Raw genomic sequence first — 18,124 nt, forward strand, 5'->3', positions numbered from 1 at the left:
TGGTGCTTTGTCTCCTACATATAGCACTGCCCCCTCCCCCCAGGGCCACAGCTATAGATGATCAACTTATTCTGAGTCCTGAATTCATAACCTCTCACTGAGAAAATGTTTCCAAACTCCTGGGAGATGGAGGGCAAGGAAGAAAACCAAGCTCTGTCCTGAACCCCAAATTCCTTTCTTCCTCACTGAAAGGACATTGGTCCAATTACAAACTCCAGGATTTTTAAGAAAAGCAAACAAAAGCCCAACCACATGGCAAAGATCATCTGGCCTGTGGAGAGAGTGAATGATTAACTCCTGCGAAAGTGAGTTTTGAGGATTTTTTTATAGCGTTCAAAGGTGCTGTTTAGAAAATTTTAGCCCAGGGCAAAATTGTAAGAACAGCTCTCTCTCTCTCTCCCATCCTCATGCCATGTGCTCCACCCATCCCCCCTTCCCTGAGGACCTTGAACCCTGTCCATGTGAGGAATGTCCTATGTCCAGAGCAGAGGGTGTGGGTCCCTTCCTGCCAGGCCCCTCTCCCTTGGTTCCTGCAGGCTGGTTTGGCTGCAGAGCCAGCTGGAAGGGCAGAGCCTTCCCCTTGGAACCCAGGTCCTAGTCTGCTTTGCTCCACGTGTCTCTACTGTCACCTACACTGTGAGAAATTCATTAGGCCAAGTGCACAAAACATGGCCCTGTTCACCTCCAGCAGGGTGACCTTGGGGGAATTTCTCTTACTCCCTCAGCCTCCATTCAGCTCATCAGCAAAATGAGTTGATGATGCCTACCTACCTCAAAGAGCTATTGAGGGGATTAAATGAGAGAAAGCATAAAACACTCAGCAAATGTGCCCGGCACAATGGAAGTGTCCACATGCCTTGTTGGACGTCCTTTCCTTTCCGATCCTGGAACATTCACCCTCTCCTCAACCCTCCTACCGGGACGCCTCTGGGCTTCTACTTTTCCCTCGCGTTTTCCTACAGGCATTATCTAAGGAAAAGGGGACCACAGGAGCGCGGCAACTTTCTTCCCTCTCCCGTGGCCGCTTCAACCTTGCAGGGAAGGCGGGCGAGCGACCTACAGCGGCACAGATAGGTCTGTGCTGGAGTGGCCATGCCTCTCCTCGTGCAATAAACACTCCCCACTGCAAAGAGGGGCCCAGGGAGCACGGCCCGCCCTGTGGATCGGCACAGCCTTGCTGGGCACTGGGTGAGCTGTGGATGCAGGGCCCGGGTGGGGCCGCTGGGAGCGGGTGCTGCAAGCTCCCGACAGCTGGAGAGGGCCGAGCGGCGCCGAGGTCCGCAGTGTCCCGGTCTGGTCCCCGCGGCAGGCTGGCTCTGGGCTGGCGGAATTTCCCCAGGTTCCGAGGTGCGGAGGCGGGTCCGCTCGAGGGAGCCGCGGGCGCCCCCTGCTGCCCTGCACCACAGCGCCACGGCCGCCCCGCCCCACAGATCCCGTCCTTTTCATCACCCACCCCACCCCCCGTCCCCAGTCCCCCGCCCCCCACCCCCTGCAGCCCAGCCCGCGGAGGGTTTTACCAGGCCCGCCCTGCGCAGAGCCGAGGGTGCCCGCTTCCACCCTCTTTCCTTCTCCTCCTTACTCCTTCAAGAGCCCAAGTCCTGGGTACCAAGGGCACCAGTCACTAATGGTAGCCCCTGGCCACAGTCAAGGGCAGGGAGCATTCTTGATGCCCCTCGCATCTCACTGTGTGGGCAAACATCCCGGAAGGAGGCAGGAGAGAAGAACGCGCAAGAGGAGAGGAGGGGCCCCGCCTGAGCGGCTGTGGCGATGGGGATAAGCGCAGGGCAGGAGCCAGAGCTCAGCTCCCTTTGACCCCTGCCACCACCCCCGCCCCAGCAAATGTCTCCAGCTGTGCCTTTCTCTCCTAGGGCAGCCTGGCTTGCTCGGCTGGTCTCCCAGGTCTCAAACGACGCGTTGGGGCACTCCCTAGCGAGCACGCAATATCCTGGGTGCTGGACCCAATACCCTAATATCCCTTTGTGCCCTGAAGAGGGAAGTGACATTTCACGTGATCACGAAGGGTTCTGCATTAGGTTGTCCAGGCGTTTTGTTCATTTACAACCACATTCTCTCTCACAGGAGCACTCTCACTGGTCTTTTGCACCAGTGTTCAAGGAGTAGGTCCTGACCAGAGAGTCACAGGTTACAACGTCCAAGCACAGAAGATATTAAGTTCACAGAAGAAGTCACACAGCCAAAAATAAAGCTGGCTGAATGAGCGGAAATGCATGGTCTAGACTCGGAGACTTTCTGCCACTATTATTCGTAGCCACGCTTGGCAGGAAGGGAGGGTGAGGGCCTGAGGGCCTTTGTTTAATGCAAAGTGTGTGTGTGGCTTACAGTCACAAAACACATGTGTTGGATGCTGGCTGACTAGCTGTATCTGGCAAACACTCTACAACAAATATGTGCCCGTATCCCCACTGGCGGTGGAGGGAGGCTGAGATGCCACCGTCGCGTCTGCAGCATGAGTGCGCATCCTGGCTTTGCCGCACCACTGCTGTGCTCTGCAACGAGAGAGGAACCAGGCCCTTCCTGGAAAAAGGCTTCTGGAGCCAGAGGTAATTCCTCTTTCTCTAAATCTAAAGATGTGATTCTTCAACCCCTCAAAATGTTACTTTGTGCGGGAAAGAGCCTGGCCCGAGAGTCAGAAGACCTGGGTTCAAGTCCAGGCCTTGTGAGGAAGCAGATGCCTGTCACGGAGCAAAATCATTCACTCCTTCATCCATTTAACCAATATGCATGGAGCACTTGCTCTGCACCAACATTGTTCTGGGCGCAGGAGATACAGCAGTTAGCGAGATAACTAACCCTCTGTTGGCACAGAGCTTACATTCTAACAGGGGACCAGCCAACCCACTACGGGGAGAATAAAGCAGGGCAAGCACAGAGGGATGGGTTGCTAACTGTTAGACGGCTCAGGGAGGAGTGGGCAAGGGATTTCTGAGCAGGGGGGCAGACAGGTATAAAGGCCCTGGGGCAGGAACTTGGTGTTCACTTGGTGTGTTTGAAACAAAACGAGAGAGCCAGTGTCCTGTCCCCGGCACAGAGTGAAGGGGAGCGGTAGTGGGTGAGGGCAGAGAGGGGAGCAGCAGATTGTGTGGGTCTTGTGAGCCATGGGAGGGAGTTTCAAGTTTTTTCTAAGAGTGACGGGAAGGTGGTGGAAGGATTAGAGCAGGGAAAACACATGATTCGATGTGCATGTGGAAAAGACCACTCTGGCTCTTGTGTGGAGGAGGCTCTTATGGGATGGGGTGAGGTGGCATGAGTGGGTGTAAGGGACCAATTAGGAAAACCCCGCAGAGTCTAGAAAGGAGAGGAGGACAAAGTGGCCTGGCAGTGGGGCAGCTTGGTGGGTGTGGGGAGTCATACTGGGACTATATTTAGAAAGTAGAGCCAAAAGGATCTGCTGGTGGATTGAGGGTATGGATGATGGAAAGAGGGCTCAAGGATGACTCCTAGGTTTCTGGCTGAAGCAAATAGTTGAATAATGATTCCATTTACAGAGGTGAGGGCAGGGTTGAGAGGGGAACTCGAGAGTTCAATTTGGGACATAATAAATTTGAGCAAATCATTTTCCATCCTCTCTTTTGGCCTCTGCCTTCTCAGCTATAAAATAAAGAGGATGCCCATGTGAGCCCCAGGATCTCTCTGTGGTCATTAGGGTTATTCTTCTTAATTCTTCCACATAGTCATGTCTTTTAAACCCACCAATATATTTTGAATTCAGAGAAAAGAAGTGACAGGACTCTTCTAATTCTTCTTTGGGGAGAGAAAGAGATAGAGATAAAAAGAGAGAACAAAAGCAAGTCTCCGTGTCCCACAAGGGTTCCCACCCATGCTGTTGTCCTAACAACCAGGAAAAAGGAAACAGGGTGGAGGGTGAGGGGAGTGAATCAGAGCAGAGGGCACAGATGAGAAAGAATCACCAAAAATGTATGACTGGCCAGTGTGACACTTCATTTCCTACATTTCTTAGGTTTGCACTTGAGAAGTTTCAAGGGCTTTTGAAAGGAAAAGCACTTTAGCCTTTGAATTACAAACTACCTCAAAGTTTGTGATTTGAGCCCAAATAGTCATTCAACCTGTCTGAACCTCGGTTTCCTTTACTGTAACTGTAAAGACCTCCACTATCTCTTCAAGCTAGAACATTTTGCGATTCTATGGCTTTTAAGGAAAGAAACAAATCTGAATGCATGTCAAAGTCCAAGAAACTTGAGACCTGAATGGTTAATTTTTGAAAAAGTTTTGCAAACATTTTCATTCAACACATTATTTATGGGGCACTTACTATGTGCCTAGGGTTGTAAAGATACAACCTTGAAAATACAGATAAAAGTCCCTTCCTTATGGGGCTTTCCCTCTGGTGGTAGATAGATAGATAGATGATAGATAGGACATCCAGGTGGTGATAAAGCAGAGAAGGAGGGTAGAACATGTCAAGACTTGGGTGAAGACGGGATGGGGACCAGTGATACTATTTTACGTAAGGAAGTTAGGGAAGGTCTCCAGACAGAGGGGACAGCAAGTACAAAAATCCTAAGGTGAAGTCACATTTAGAGTGTTCCAGGAAGAACAAGGAAGGCAGCAGTGTGACTGGAGATGAGTGTGAGCAAGGGGAAAAGCAGGAGGAGATAGATTCATAGAGGCAGGGGCTCCAGGTCATCCAGGACCTTTGGATTTTCATGTGAGTGAGAGGGGAAGTGACTGGAGGATTGTGAGCTGAGGACTGACACAGAAGAGTAGAGTATCCCCTTCAGGAGTTTTCTATAAGAATTACGTGATTCTGCCTGAGCAAGTCAGGGTGCTCACCTTTGGGGGTGGGAGCAACACGTTACGTTGGAACAGTCTGTGAAACATCAGGTGGAGGCGGTCTGTGGGAATTATCTGGAATTCACAAGGAAGGTTTGGCTAGAGCTATGCACTTGGACATCCTGGGATGATAGATGGTATCTGGAGCTATAGGAGTGAGTCAAGTTGCCTAGACTGAATGTGTAGAGTCTGAAGAGAAGAGAGCTCAGGACTGAGCCCTCAAGAGAGGGATGACAACATTTAGGGGTGGGCAGAGGAGGAGTCAGAAAGGAGACTAGGAAGGAGCAGAGGGAGAGGAGAGAGAGGGGCGTCACAGGAACCCAGAGAAGAGTGGTGCAAGGAGAGGTGGACTGTGCTGAATGCTTCCCAGAGGTTGTGCAAGATGGGAATGGAGAAGTGGCATTCAATTTGGCATGCAGGGTTGGGCAGAAGTGACATGTGAGTTGATGTTTGAAGTTTCCAGCTGCCTTGGGTCGTGCTAAGTAGCCAGTAGTATAGCAGACTAGGTATTCTGGATGACTCCCCTCCACCTGAAAGAGCTAAAATGCTGGGTTACATATATATTTTTTAAAACCATTATAAATGCCTCCCGGAGATAGAATGAAAGTAATAAATCCATAGACTTCGGAAATGAAGTAGAACCAGGAACCTTGGCAGGTGAGTGAACGAAGCTCGCTTTTACCCTGAGGGTTGCTGACCCTTAGAGATCTGGACCTTTCATTGGCAACTGTGCAAGTCTAGGGGACAAATGAGATCATCTAGGGCCTGCCCCAGGTGGGAAGCCTGATAGTATTTTCCTGCATAAATCTGGACCTCAAAAGGCTGTATCCTCAGAATAACGGTGAATAAGGAATAAATGTGCCATGAAGAAGGCAACTAGCTTGCCTTGACCTTGGCACTGGGTGGAGGGAAAAGAATCCTCCCAGGATTCGCAGCCATGAGCTAGCCTAAAATATTTTCTGTCTGAATTTATCTGTCTGTTGGCCTGAAAAATCTCAAGCATTTAAATTTAATTTAAATGGCCTTGGGTTGGTAGTGCTCTCAGATAACTGGCAGAATTAAAAAGAAATCCTTTCCAGGTACCGCAAACAACTTCAATCCAGACCTCAAACAATTCTCACAGGTAAAGTTTTAAGAAAAAATGAACAGTTCACCTTAAATATTTACAAAACACACAAGGAAACAAGCTCTATGACTGGTAATCAGTAAAAACAAACAAACAGCAGACAGCAAAACAACCAGTCAAAGATTTCAGATATTTGAATTTCAGATATGGAATATAAAACAATTATGTTTAGTATGTTTAAACAAATTAGAAGAGAACTTAAAAACATGAGCAGGAATAAGAGATTTTAAAGAGTGAACAGGCAGGCTTGAGAAATAGGCCCAAATGAGAACTGAAAATAAGAACTGTAACACTAAAAATTTAAGACTCAGTGGATGGATTAAACATTAGCCTAGATGCAGCTGAAGAAAGAATTAGTCAACTAGAAGATAGATCCAAAGAAATTATTGAGAATGCAGTTTTGAGTGATAAAAAGATGCAAATTATAAAAGAGAAGATAAAAGTATAGAGAGTGGAATGATAGAGTCTACTATGCATGTAAATTGGATTTCCCTCTAGAATGGAATATAGAGAGAATGGGAAGGAGGCAACATTTAGCATTAAATGCTGATAATTTTTCAGAAATACTGGAAATAATTCCTCAGACTCAGGAAGCCTAACAAATCCAAAGAAAAAGAAAGATGGGAGGTGGGAGGGAAGGGAAGAGAGAGAGAGAGAAAAGAAGAAGAAGGAGAAGGAGGAGGAAGAGAAGGAGGAGGAGGGGGGAAGAGATGGGGGAGAGGGGGGAGAAGAAATTAAAAGCAGCCGGAGAGAAAAAGCAGACACCCCACAAAGAAACACCAAATAGTCTAGTGACTGACTTGTCAAGAGCAACACTGAAGCCAGAAGAGAGTGGAAAATACCTTCAGTGTGCTGAGAAAAATTGTGTGAACCTAAAACAAAACACTCAGAGAAACTCTCTGTCAAGAATGAAGGTGAATAAGGACAATTTCAGACAAATAAAAACAGAGAGCTTACTCTTGTGGACTCTCACTATAGGTCATGTCAGAGCATACAGTCCAGGCAGAAGGAAAATGATCCCTAACAGGAAGTTTGAGATTCAAGGAGTGGTGAGTATAGAGAGTGGCAAATATGTGAGTAAAATAAGAAAATAATAATGATTATTTGTATTATTTATAAAATGATAGTATAATATTATTTTATACTGTAATATAGAGTTATAATATTTTAAAATAATATTTAAATATTTAAAATATTAATTAATAATATTTTATACATATTATAAGATTTATAATATGAATAGATAATAGTATATTATAATACATGTATAAAATAAAAATAAAATTTCTGTTTTACATATGTGTGTGTATGTGGCAGCAGGGGGGATGGCCAACAGGCGAGAACCAAAATCCTGGCTCACAGCAGCAGGTGCTATGGGACGGGGAATGGCAGGAGCCACGCCTTCTAGGTTCCTTGTTAAAGAGGAGAGTAAAAGTGTTGGCTAAATTTTGACTCTAGAGTTTAGTCTATATGGATAGGCTTTGTAACCATTAAAAGGACAGAGATAGGATACGAGCCTTCCAAACTAGTAAGGGGGGAAAAGGAATGAAAAAAAGAAAAAGAAAAAAAATCAAGGTTTTAAAAGGCAAGAAGGTGAGGTGGGAGGCAGAGGAAGACATGGGTCAAGTAGAAAGTAAATGACAAGAGACAAATGAATCCAAATACATTATTCACCAGAAGAGACGCACATGGACTAAGCATTAGAGTTGCAGATCTCAACTGTCAGATGGGATTTTTTAGAAAATCCACCATTTACAAGAGACAGTTATCAACCACACAGAGACACAAATAGGTTAACAGTTAAAGGATGGTAAAAGATATAAGAGGCGACAGGGACGCAAAATAAAGTGGTGTCCCTATATTAAGACCAGACAAAATCAATGTTTAGGCAAAACATTTACAATAGTTTAAAAAAGGTCACTTTATAGTGACAGAATCTTTAACTGGGAAGACGTAAAAATTCTAAATCTGTATGTCCCTAATAATATCATCTCAAAGTGTGTTAAGTAAAAGTTTGACAGAATGATAAGGAGAAATTGAAAAATCCACACTCAGTGGAAGATTTAAAAATAACTCTCTCAGGACCTCCCTTGTGGCACCGTGGTTAAGAATCCACCTGCCAATGCAGGGGATATGGGTTCGATTCCTGGTCCGGGAAGATCCCACATGCCGCGGAGCAACTAAGCCCGTGCGCCACAGCTACTGAGCTTGAGCTCTAGAGTCCACGAGCCACAGCGACTGAGCCCGCGTGCCACAACTACTGAAGCCTGTGGGCCTAGAGCCCATGCTCTGCAACAGGAGAAGCCACCACAATGAGAAGCCCACGCACCGCAACGAAGAGTAGCCCCTGCTCGCCGCAACTAGAGAAAGCCCGTGTGCGGCAACAAAGACCCAATGCAGCCAAAAAAAAAAAAAAAAACTCTCTCAGTAAATGTTGGAAAATGCAGCCAAAAGGCAATTTGTGATACATGGAAAATTTGAGCAGCGCATGATCTAACTGACATTTCTTGAACATTTATCTAAACTTTCATCCCTTCTTTGTATGACATAAAATAAGGAAGAAATGCTAGGCTAAAAAGCTGACCTCGAGGGGTATCAGAGGATTGAGGCCTTTCAGACTTTCTCTGACTATAATTCAATTTAGTTAGAAATCAGTAACAAAAACATAATTAGGAAACACAATGAATTTGTAAATAATACTTTTTAAAAACTTCTAAGCACCTCATAATTCAAAGAGGAAATCATGGCTGAAATTAGAAAATAAATAGAACTGAAAAAAGATGAAAACACAATATACCAAAAGTTGTTAAATTCCACTAAAGTGGTATGAAGAGGAGATTTATATAGTTAGAAAAGAAGAAAAACTGAGGATTTCTGAGCTAAGCATTAATTTAAGAAGTTATAGAAAGAACATCAGGATAAACCTGAGGAAAGTAGAGGGAAAGAAAGATATGAGCAGAAATGAATGAAACAGAAAACAAGTATACAATGGATAAGATCAACAAAACTCACAACGGATTCTTTGATAAGTCTCTAACAGATTATCAAGAAAGATGTGTACAGATGCATCAGAGTTTAAATAGATAATAAAATATTATGAACAAGTTTGTCAGTAAATTTGAAAACTTAGATAAAATGGGTAAATTTCTAATAAAATACAAATTGATAACACTTGCTCAAGAAGAACTAGAAAACCTGAATATCCTTTATCCCTAAAAGAAAATAGTTTAAAGTCTTCTGACAAAGAAAACAGAAGGCCCAGTCGGCATCTTAGGTGAGTTTTACCAAACTTTCAAGAATAATTTATGCATGAAATAGAATAGAATAGAAAAAATAGAGAGCACTTCCTAAACCTGGTGAAAGGCACAACTATAAAATTTTAGAGAACAATATAGGAGCATATCTCCATGACCTTAAAAAAAATGAATGGGAAAGATTTCTTAAACAAGACACAAAATGTGCTCCGTTATAATGGAGAAAGTCACTGAAAATTCACCTATGTTAAAACGAAGAATTTAGATCAGTGTTATCACTTCAGAAACTATGCTGACATTACCTCATAAACTTAAACACACATTTATTCCTTGAACCTGAAAATTCACTCCTATGTATGTACCCTTAAAAGACTTGAGAGCATCAGAAGACATATATAAAACTGTGCATAAAGACTGTTCAAATCACTGAAACTATAAACAACCCAAATGCCTAATTGCAGTAACATAAATATATAAAGTGGCATAATCTTACAGAGGAATATTATACAGCAGCTAAAAGGAACACACCACTCCACGTGCATCCACATGGGAGAGTCTCAAAGGTGTACTGTGGACATAAGAAGCAAATCAGACCACTTCGTTCAGGATGGTTGCATATACATAAAGCTTAAAAACAGGCAAAACTAAAAAGCCAATTGGGATGTACGCAGGTCACATTTTTTAAAAAATGATTTCTGACTGCATCTTTATCAAGAACAGTATTTCTTTTATTTTCTTTTAATAAACTTTTTTACTTTGGGCTGTGTTTGGGTCTTTGTTGCTGCGCATGGGCTTTTCTCAAGTTGCAGTGAGCAGGGTCTACTCTTTGTTGTGGTGCGTGGGCTTCTCATTGTGGTGGCTTCTCTTGTTGCAGAGCACGGGTTCTAGGGGCACGGGCTTCAGTAGTTGTGGCATGTGGGCTCAGTAGTTGTGGCATGCGGGCTTCAATAGTTGTGGCTCATGGGCTCTAGAGTGCAGGCTCAGTAGTTGTGGCACACGGGCTTAGTTGCTCCGCGGCATGCGGGATCTTCCCGGACCAGGGCTCCAATCCGTGTCCCCTGCATTGGCAGGCAGATTCTTAACCACTGCGCCACCAGGGAAGTCCCGCAGGTCACATTTTGTTGATTCTAAAATTTACTTTTTCACCTTTTAATCTCTAAAATTAGGATGCATCTCGTCCTCTAAAATTAGGATGCATCTTATAATCAGTGGTGTTTTGTAATTACCCTTAGCAGCACTTTTTCTTTCTTAGACATGAAATAATAATGCATCTCACAATTGTTGGGGGCTTAGGTTCAATGAAATATGATAGGTGGTAGAATGAAAGAAAAGCAGCAGAATGACTAACCTAAAATTTGGGATCACAATTACCTATGTTCAGGGAGAGAGGGGGCTAAGGAACGGAAGGGTCACCTAGGAGAATTCTAAAGTATTGGCAAAATGTTATTTTTTTCACCTAGACAGTGAGTATATTGGTATTTGTTTTACTATAATTCTTGAAACAGTTTAGACTCTCGCATGTATGATATTTTTTACAATTAGAAAAGTGTGAAGAGGTAAGGAAGTGGAGACACATGTATAATAATTCGGGAAGCTGGATAGAAAGGGGGGAAGATAGGCAGGTGGTGGTTGGGGTAGGGTGTGGAGGATGCTACAGGGAAGACGGCCCTGAGAAGCTGGGGGGCCAGCCCATCACACATGGAGAAATCAGGAGAGGTATTCCTCTATTGCAACAAGAGTGACAAAGGAAAAGATGGGTTTATGGAATATGTGGTGTATTTTGGGCATGTTTTCCTTGTGATGGTTTCTAATTTCTTTGTGAAGAATTTATCTGTGGGGTGGTGGTAGTTATCAAATGGACAAACGGACATGAGGAGTAGGCATCTAAAATGCTACACATTTATTCCACAGTTACTTCATGCCACGTCTAAACGAAGAGTTTTGTACATCCATTGCTCTATTTATTCCCCCCATCAAAGTAATGAGGTATATAGTCTCTTATGATGTATTCATTTCCCAGGGTCGCCATAACAATATACCACAGACTTAAAGAGCATGGCTTAAACGACAGAAAATTATTTTCTCACAGTTCTGGAGGCTGCAAGCCCACGATCAAGGTGCTAGCCTTGCTGGTTTCTCCTGAGGCCTCTGCTCAGTTTGCAGATGGCCTTTTTCCTTTGCACCCTTGCCCATGGTGTCTCTCTACCTCTTCTTCTAAGAACATCAGTCCTGTTGGATTAGGGCCCAAACCCTAACGGCCTCATTTTAACTTCGTCACCTCTTTAAAGGCCTTAGCTCTAAATACAATCACATTCTGAGGTACTGGAAGTTAGGGCTTCAACATGTGAATTTGGAGGCTGGGGGCCACAATCCAGCCCATAACAATGCCCATAAAGAAATGGAGATTTAGGGAGGTTGAACAACTTGCCAAGGGCACGCAGGTACAGTGTAAGAGCTGGGATGCGAATGCAAGCAGATCAGTTGCAGTCTCTGAATGCCAACGATTCCACTGAAAAACAGTCTGGGGCCGAGAAGAGTGGAGATGCATGAAAAAAGGCTTTTGGAGAATTAAAGCAAAAAAGCTTCCGAATAAAGGAGTACTATTATATTATTAGACTTTCAGAGCTGTGCAATCTGTCCCAGGAAACAGAATAGATGAACTGTCCTCTCATACACTCCCTTTTTAAATCTGAGCTTTAATCAAAAAGACTATAGTTTTTGACCAAAACGGCAGTAAAGGCCAACAACTCAGCTGAAGTCCTCAGTCCCTGGTTCCCTTTTTGGAGAAGCCCGGTGTAAATTATGAGCTGAGGAGGGCGACACCTGCTGGGCTCTGCGGTGCGTGGGTGGGAACCTGGCTCTTTTCATAGGCAGTCCCCCACTGCTCTCTGCTGGCCAGCAGTTAGGAACACCCAGGAATGTGCAGACAGCCCTACTTCATTCAAAAACTACAAATCCATAGGGAAAGGTGGGAAGAATCTACTGGAATCAGACTGTGGAGTATGTCAGTCCCACTCCTTCCCATACATATACATACATTTCAAATCAATGGTACAGTCAACTTTCACTTGGCATTCCGTGACTGTGCAGCTGTTTTAAAACTTGCGTCAGTTGTTTTCATCATTAAAAAATACATAACTGCCACCTTCTCGCAAATGTTTCTCAGGATCCAAGAATATAAGAATTTGAATGCAGGTTTTGATGACTTAATAAAATATTGGTTTGTTCATACTTTCATGTTTTCAAAAACTATAGACTGATTGTAAGTTTGTTCAACATTTTAAAACCATGATCTCCTATGTGATGGTCCAAGGACCCCACCGCTTGGTTACACTATTTTTGTAAAAATAATTGTCTTCATTTTCATACGTGACTTTTATTTTAAAAAGAATCAGCAGTTCTTGCTTCTAGAAATTATTTATCTGGGGAAAATGTTCTAAGTAATAAAGGGTTCCCTTGAATTGCAAAGCGTAAGTAGGTGCCAGAAGAAACTACGGCTCTCCCGAGAACGCCTAGAATTCCTGGTGTGTGTGTGTCACAGGATGTGTGGCCTCGAGGACCTCGGTGAAATTCAAAAGGAGTGGGCTCAAGGGCCTTCAGTGTCCCCATCCTCGTGTGGGTCCCCAGACCCCCTTTACACAGTTGCCGGAATGGGCATTTAAAATGCAAATCAAATCATAATACCCTTCTGCTTCTGGAGAGGTCAAACATCACACATCTGATTTTAGAGTAAAATACAAATTCCTTACCGGGTTTACAAGGCCAAGCGATCTGGCATGCCAGCCCCTCTAAGTCTGCCCTTGGCCCCCTTTTCTTCCCTTTCAGCTGTTTGCATTTTCATCCTTCAAGGATCTCTCTGTGGCTCTATTTCCATATTCTGTTTCTTCAGGCCACTTGCTACAATTTGTAATAATCAAATGTGTTTATCTGTTGTTCATTTCCTGTCTTTACCATTAGGCATCATCTGCATCAGGTGAGTCCCTGCCCATCTTGCTCTTGCTGCATCCCCAGTACCTAATGCGTATATATTTATCAATGAATGAGGAAGTGAATCGCTAAGTGAGCAAAGGAAGGAACTGAGAGGTGAGTGACACCAAAGTCGTTCCATGCGGATCACAGTACCGAGTTCATTCCATAAATAGAAGGACGTCTCATCCCTGACCCACGGCATGGGAAGCAAGGAAGGGCAGTCACTGGGGTTGCTGCGCTCTCATCTTTGACTGCACTAGTCATCAAAACCACTCCTGCCTTCTCAGAGAACACCAGGGAAGCAGGAAGATCCACAGTTTAGGAGAACTGGAGGGCACACGGGCATGCGAACCCATCAGACGTCATCATTTAATCAGTGGTGTAGATACTGATCCTGAAAGCAAACACCAGCCACTGAACCAACGAGGAACACTTTGTGTTGATCCAGCACCTTCCCCTTGAAAGGGCAGCAGCACAGTCCGTAGGCTCGCAGCCCTGCTCTGAGGGAGGCATATGAACAGTCCCATTTTACAAATGGAAAAATAATGAGCCCGTGGTCAGTGGGCTGGAGAACCACTCGTGGGCAGCAGGCTGATACCTGACCTTCCGGGGGTTCTCTCTACATCTTCCCTGACAGACAACCAGAGCCTGAGCAAGGGAAAATAAATTCAGAACTGTCATCGGTTCGGAAACTATGGCTCGGGGAAGCTTGATGAGAGCCGTCTCCCAAAGAGGTAGCTAGTGGGGGCAGAAATGCTTGCTTGGCTGCAGGGAGGCCTGGACCAGACATCTTGGGGCACAGGTTTTCCCCCCTGGGTTGATGGAATTTTCCTCTGCCGTCCGTTGCTTCTCTCCTGGGCAGGATCCTGGCCTCTGACTGAGGAACAAGCCACAGAGAGTGAGGTCAAGCTTGAACGAAATGTCCAAGAGCGTCCCACGCAGGGCAGCATCAGGGCAGGCTGATCTGGGGGTTCTGCAGGAAGAAGGCCAGCTTCTGGGCCAGGGCCCCCAGCTCGCCTGAATTGGCGTACCGCAGGAGGTTGCTCTTCCGCACGAAGTAGTGTTTCAGAAAGTGCTGGCTCACGCACTTGTGCAGCTTCCTTACCAGGCGCAGGAACGCCCTGCTGAAGACCCGCCAGTCCTTTGGGTGGGGATACTTCTCACAAGTCCAGAAGAGCACTGTCTGTGGAAGGAAGAGGCGGTGTCAGACATCGGCCCGGTCTATTGAGGAGAGTGTCTTCAGGAACGTTCCTGAGCCCACGTGGCCTTGGAAGGAGGAGACGGGAGCCCCAGGGGCAGGCTGGGTCTGCCGTGGATTTATGATCCCCAGCCTTGGACGGGCTCTCAGCCTTCTCCTGCTGGTCTCCTATGCCTCTTTGGTAATTTATTCTCTCTCCACTGGCATTTCCAATGATCACCACTCTCCTAAAATTCACGATTCCCCACACCTGGCAGATGACTTTGCCTCCTTTACAGGGAAAATGCCTCGTGCGTGCAAACCAGCCATCGTTCCTTCATTTGGTATCTTCCTCTCCGCATCCCCCTAGCCTAGGAAAATCCCTCTGCAGGGCTGGGATCCCCCCTTCCAGCAACTGTAAATGATTGAGTTTCTTCTTCCTCATTGGCTTTTTATATCTATCAAAGCTCTCCTGCTCCCCAGGTGCCACATCTCCCTCCTGCCCTAACTCTCACCTCTCTGCAAATCCAGGTTTCTGCAGAGAATCATCTTAATAATTTGTCATTTCCTCTCCTCTGATGTCCTGCCTTAACCCACTCCAATATGGATTCTTCTGCCATCAGTCCTCAAAGGCTGCTCTCCTTAAGGTCCAGTGATCTCCATGTTTGCTAAATCCAGCAGGCTCTTTCCAGCTCTCACCCTACCTGACCTTTCAGTGGAATCTGGTTCTCTCATGCATACCCTCACTCCCGAGCCATTCTTCACTTGGCTTCCAAGTGGGTTTCTCTGAGCAGTGCAGCTACGCCTTGGAGCACTCACCCTCCACTTGCCCTAATGCTGGAGTTTGGGGGACTCCGTTCCAGGCCCTCTTCTCCCAATAAATATAGATAACTTGCTATTTCTTTTCTCCAGTTCACACTTCTCCTCTGACCTCCTTACCTGGTATCTCTTGGCCATCTGAAAGTTATCTCAGTCCATATGTCCAAACTGAACTCCTGGCCCTCCCCCACATACCTCGTGTGCTCCCAGGGTTGTTTATCCAGCCTGTTACGCAAGACGCAAACCTAGGAGTCATTCCCCTCCCTCACCACCTCCAATCAAGTCCTGCCAATCCTGCTGCCTGCGTATTTTTCAATCCACCCGATACGATCACCCTCTCCCACCGTGTCTCGCCCGGACCTCTGCCACAGCCTGCACCTCTTCATGTCACCATCCTATCTGTCATCATCCACACTGCAGCCAACGTGATCTCTTTGAAATATAAATCGGTCTATGTTTCTTCTTGTCTAAAATACTTCAAAGTCTTCCCATTGTTTGTTAATTAAAAAATACCATCCTTAGCATGGTTTAGTTGACAAGGCTTGGTCCCTCCCTTCCTTTCCAGCCTCATCTCGCCCTGTGTTCTCCCTCGCTCTTTCCTTCTAGCCACACTGGCCTCGTTTCATGCTCTCTTCTGTCACAGGGCCTTTCACAACCCACTTCTTCTGCATGGAGCGTACTTCCTTCCCCAGCTTGTCCAGGAAACTCATCCATCAGATCAAACTTCCCTATGACACCCATTAAGCACTCTCTTCATCCCATACTTCTCATATGCAGCAATGATGACAGTGGTGGTCGTTTTCCTATGTGTTTAGGTGATTCCCTACTAGATGGCAAACTCTATGTGAGCAGAGGACTAGACCTATTTGTATTCATGCTGATGTTACTACATTCAGCAGAGGGACTGGCCCACGGGAGGCAGTCAATTGACATTTATTGACTGAGTGAAATAATTAACGTTTGGGTTTAGACGTTGAGTATTTTGAAAATATAGACTTTCCTAAAAAGTAGAAGAGCAGTTTTAGGTTCACAGCAAGACACTGAATGTGTTTTCATTTGGAGTACATTGTTTTGAGTAAATGAGTTGGAGATAATTTCAAGCTAGTCAAGATAACCTAATAAAAAACATGTTTTAATTCCTCTTGTAGTTAAGCTTTTATCTCCCTAAGCAAACAGAAGCAGTTAAGCCTATTATAAGCAAGCCTCTGTGCCTTTGAGCAGGTTTAGGAATAAATAAGCCAATGAAAGATAAGCTCTTTCTTCACATGAAATTGCTATGGGGGAGAAGCCTCTTTGGGGAGGAGGTAAAGACCTTCTAGGAGGTGCCCATGATTGGCACATCCTTCCTGATGCTGCTTTGCAGCCCAGTGTCTTCCACTTTCCCCAGACTAAAGTCTTGGCAGGGATCCTGCACACTCAAGCCATCATCCAGGATGGTATCTCACACCCACACCAGCAGCCACATGCATCCCGACGCCTCCATGTGAGAGAATTCTACCCTTGGACAAGGGTGGAAGACGAGGGGAAAAGGCAATCAGTACTGTTTCGGTTTCTCAACAAATAACCCCCTTTTAACTGCTCGTTCTTGAGAATGCACAATTTTATTACGCCGTGTAGGTGGGTTAGGGAAGACTAAAACAGGGGGCCTTTAAGGAGGTGCCCTGAAATCCTCTAGGTGACTTAGAAGCCACTGGAATACAAGTAAATCCTGGATGGAATGCAGTTTTGAGAGCAGTCAAGGGCTGGGAGGCCCGTGGTGGCCCTATTCAATCTTTCTAAAATACTCACAGTACTTAAAGTGTTTTCATCCATCCTAATTGCAGAGCAGTGAAGTCAGTGGTTAGTTAAGAGTATGAGATTTGATATGAGACCGCCTGGAGTTTCCTTCTCAGCTCTGACTTTTCCTAGTGTGGCCAGTGGTAAGGCAAGTAAGAAAGAAGCTGAATCCCCGAAATGAATTAGACTAGCTTCAGAAAGTACGTGTCCTCGATCCAGGAGAACAGGTGTGTGTTTTTAGGGGGACATGTCTGAGGACACTTTAAGAATGTTGAAACTGGAGAGAAAGGCCCCAGTATGTGCAAATGAGATGTTAACAGATTCTTGGGCAGGTCAGGGAGAACAGGTTATCAGAAAAGATAAGAAAGCAAAACAAAGATGAACAATTTTGCTGGGGGGGAAAAGTGCAGTAAAATGTGAAGTCATTCATTCAGATGATCAGCAAATATTTACTGAGCAACTACTACATACAAAGCATTGGGAGAGATACCAAGGGATCGCTATGAGTTGCCCTTGAATAGCTTGTGTTAGGCCTGAAAGAGTAACACAGGGCTGGGAAATGGTTGTCTACTGGACGAGACGAGGCCCAGGTAGGAGCATGCAAGGAAGGTACCGCACACCCCAGGGACATGTGCTCACCTGTGTAGAAGGTTGGGGAGAAGGGCTGAAGCTCCAGGATGGATACTAGCTGGGCTGGGGCTACTAAGAGTCTGATACCTCCCCCCACCACAGTGTGCTGCACGCAGTATTACCCGAGCATCCAGTTCACCATGGGTGGTCAGAAATTTGAGAAAGGAGCTGAGAGTGTGATCAAAGGCCATCTCCCCAGGGGGGACCCCCTGACGCCCTGGTCCAGGTCAGGTTCTGCTACCCTGAGCCTTCCTAGAGCCACGCTCCTCTCCACCCCAGCATTCCCCCACGTGGCACGATTCCACGCACACCTGCAGACTGATTGACCAACGTCTGTCTCCCCTGCTGGACCACAAGCTCCATGAGAGCAGGAACCACATCTGCGTTTGTTCACCTTGTACCGCCAGGTGTAGAGCACACAGCAGGTGTGGGGGCAAGGGACTGGCCCACAGGGATCTCAATAAACATTTGCTGAGTGAGTGAGTGAATGCATTTATGGCTGTCTAATGGTAAGTCCTTGCCTGGTGATTTGCAACCCAGAAGTTCAGGTTTGCTGCCAGG

The 18,124-nt window shown here is 45.7% G+C and overlaps 1 protein-coding gene across 3 annotated transcripts in view; it reads right to left on the reverse strand.

Annotated features, from left to right (window-relative positions):
* MAB21L3 (mab-21 like 3) overlaps positions 1-18,124 on the reverse strand; it is a 47,035-nt gene that overhangs the window by 11,857 nt on the left and 17,054 nt on the right. For 2 of the 3 annotated variants that reach the window (XR_004485530.2, XR_004485531.2), the window contains exon 6: positions 12,942-14,344. Coding sequence is in view for 1 of the 3 variants with exons in the window: in XM_004263296.3 (XP_004263344.2) it covers positions 14,111-14,344 (234 nt within the window). In the remaining 2 variants the exon portion in view is untranslated. Of the gene's footprint in view, positions 1-9,498; positions 14,345-18,124 lie in introns of those variants that run through there. The other variant, XM_004263296.3, reaches the window with a different exon arrangement.

The sequence above is a fragment of the Orcinus orca genome, chromosome 1 (assembly GCF_937001465.1).
Source record: "Orcinus orca chromosome 1, mOrcOrc1.1, whole genome shotgun sequence".
Lineage (NCBI taxonomy): Eukaryota > Metazoa > Chordata > Mammalia > Artiodactyla > Delphinidae > Orcinus > Orcinus orca.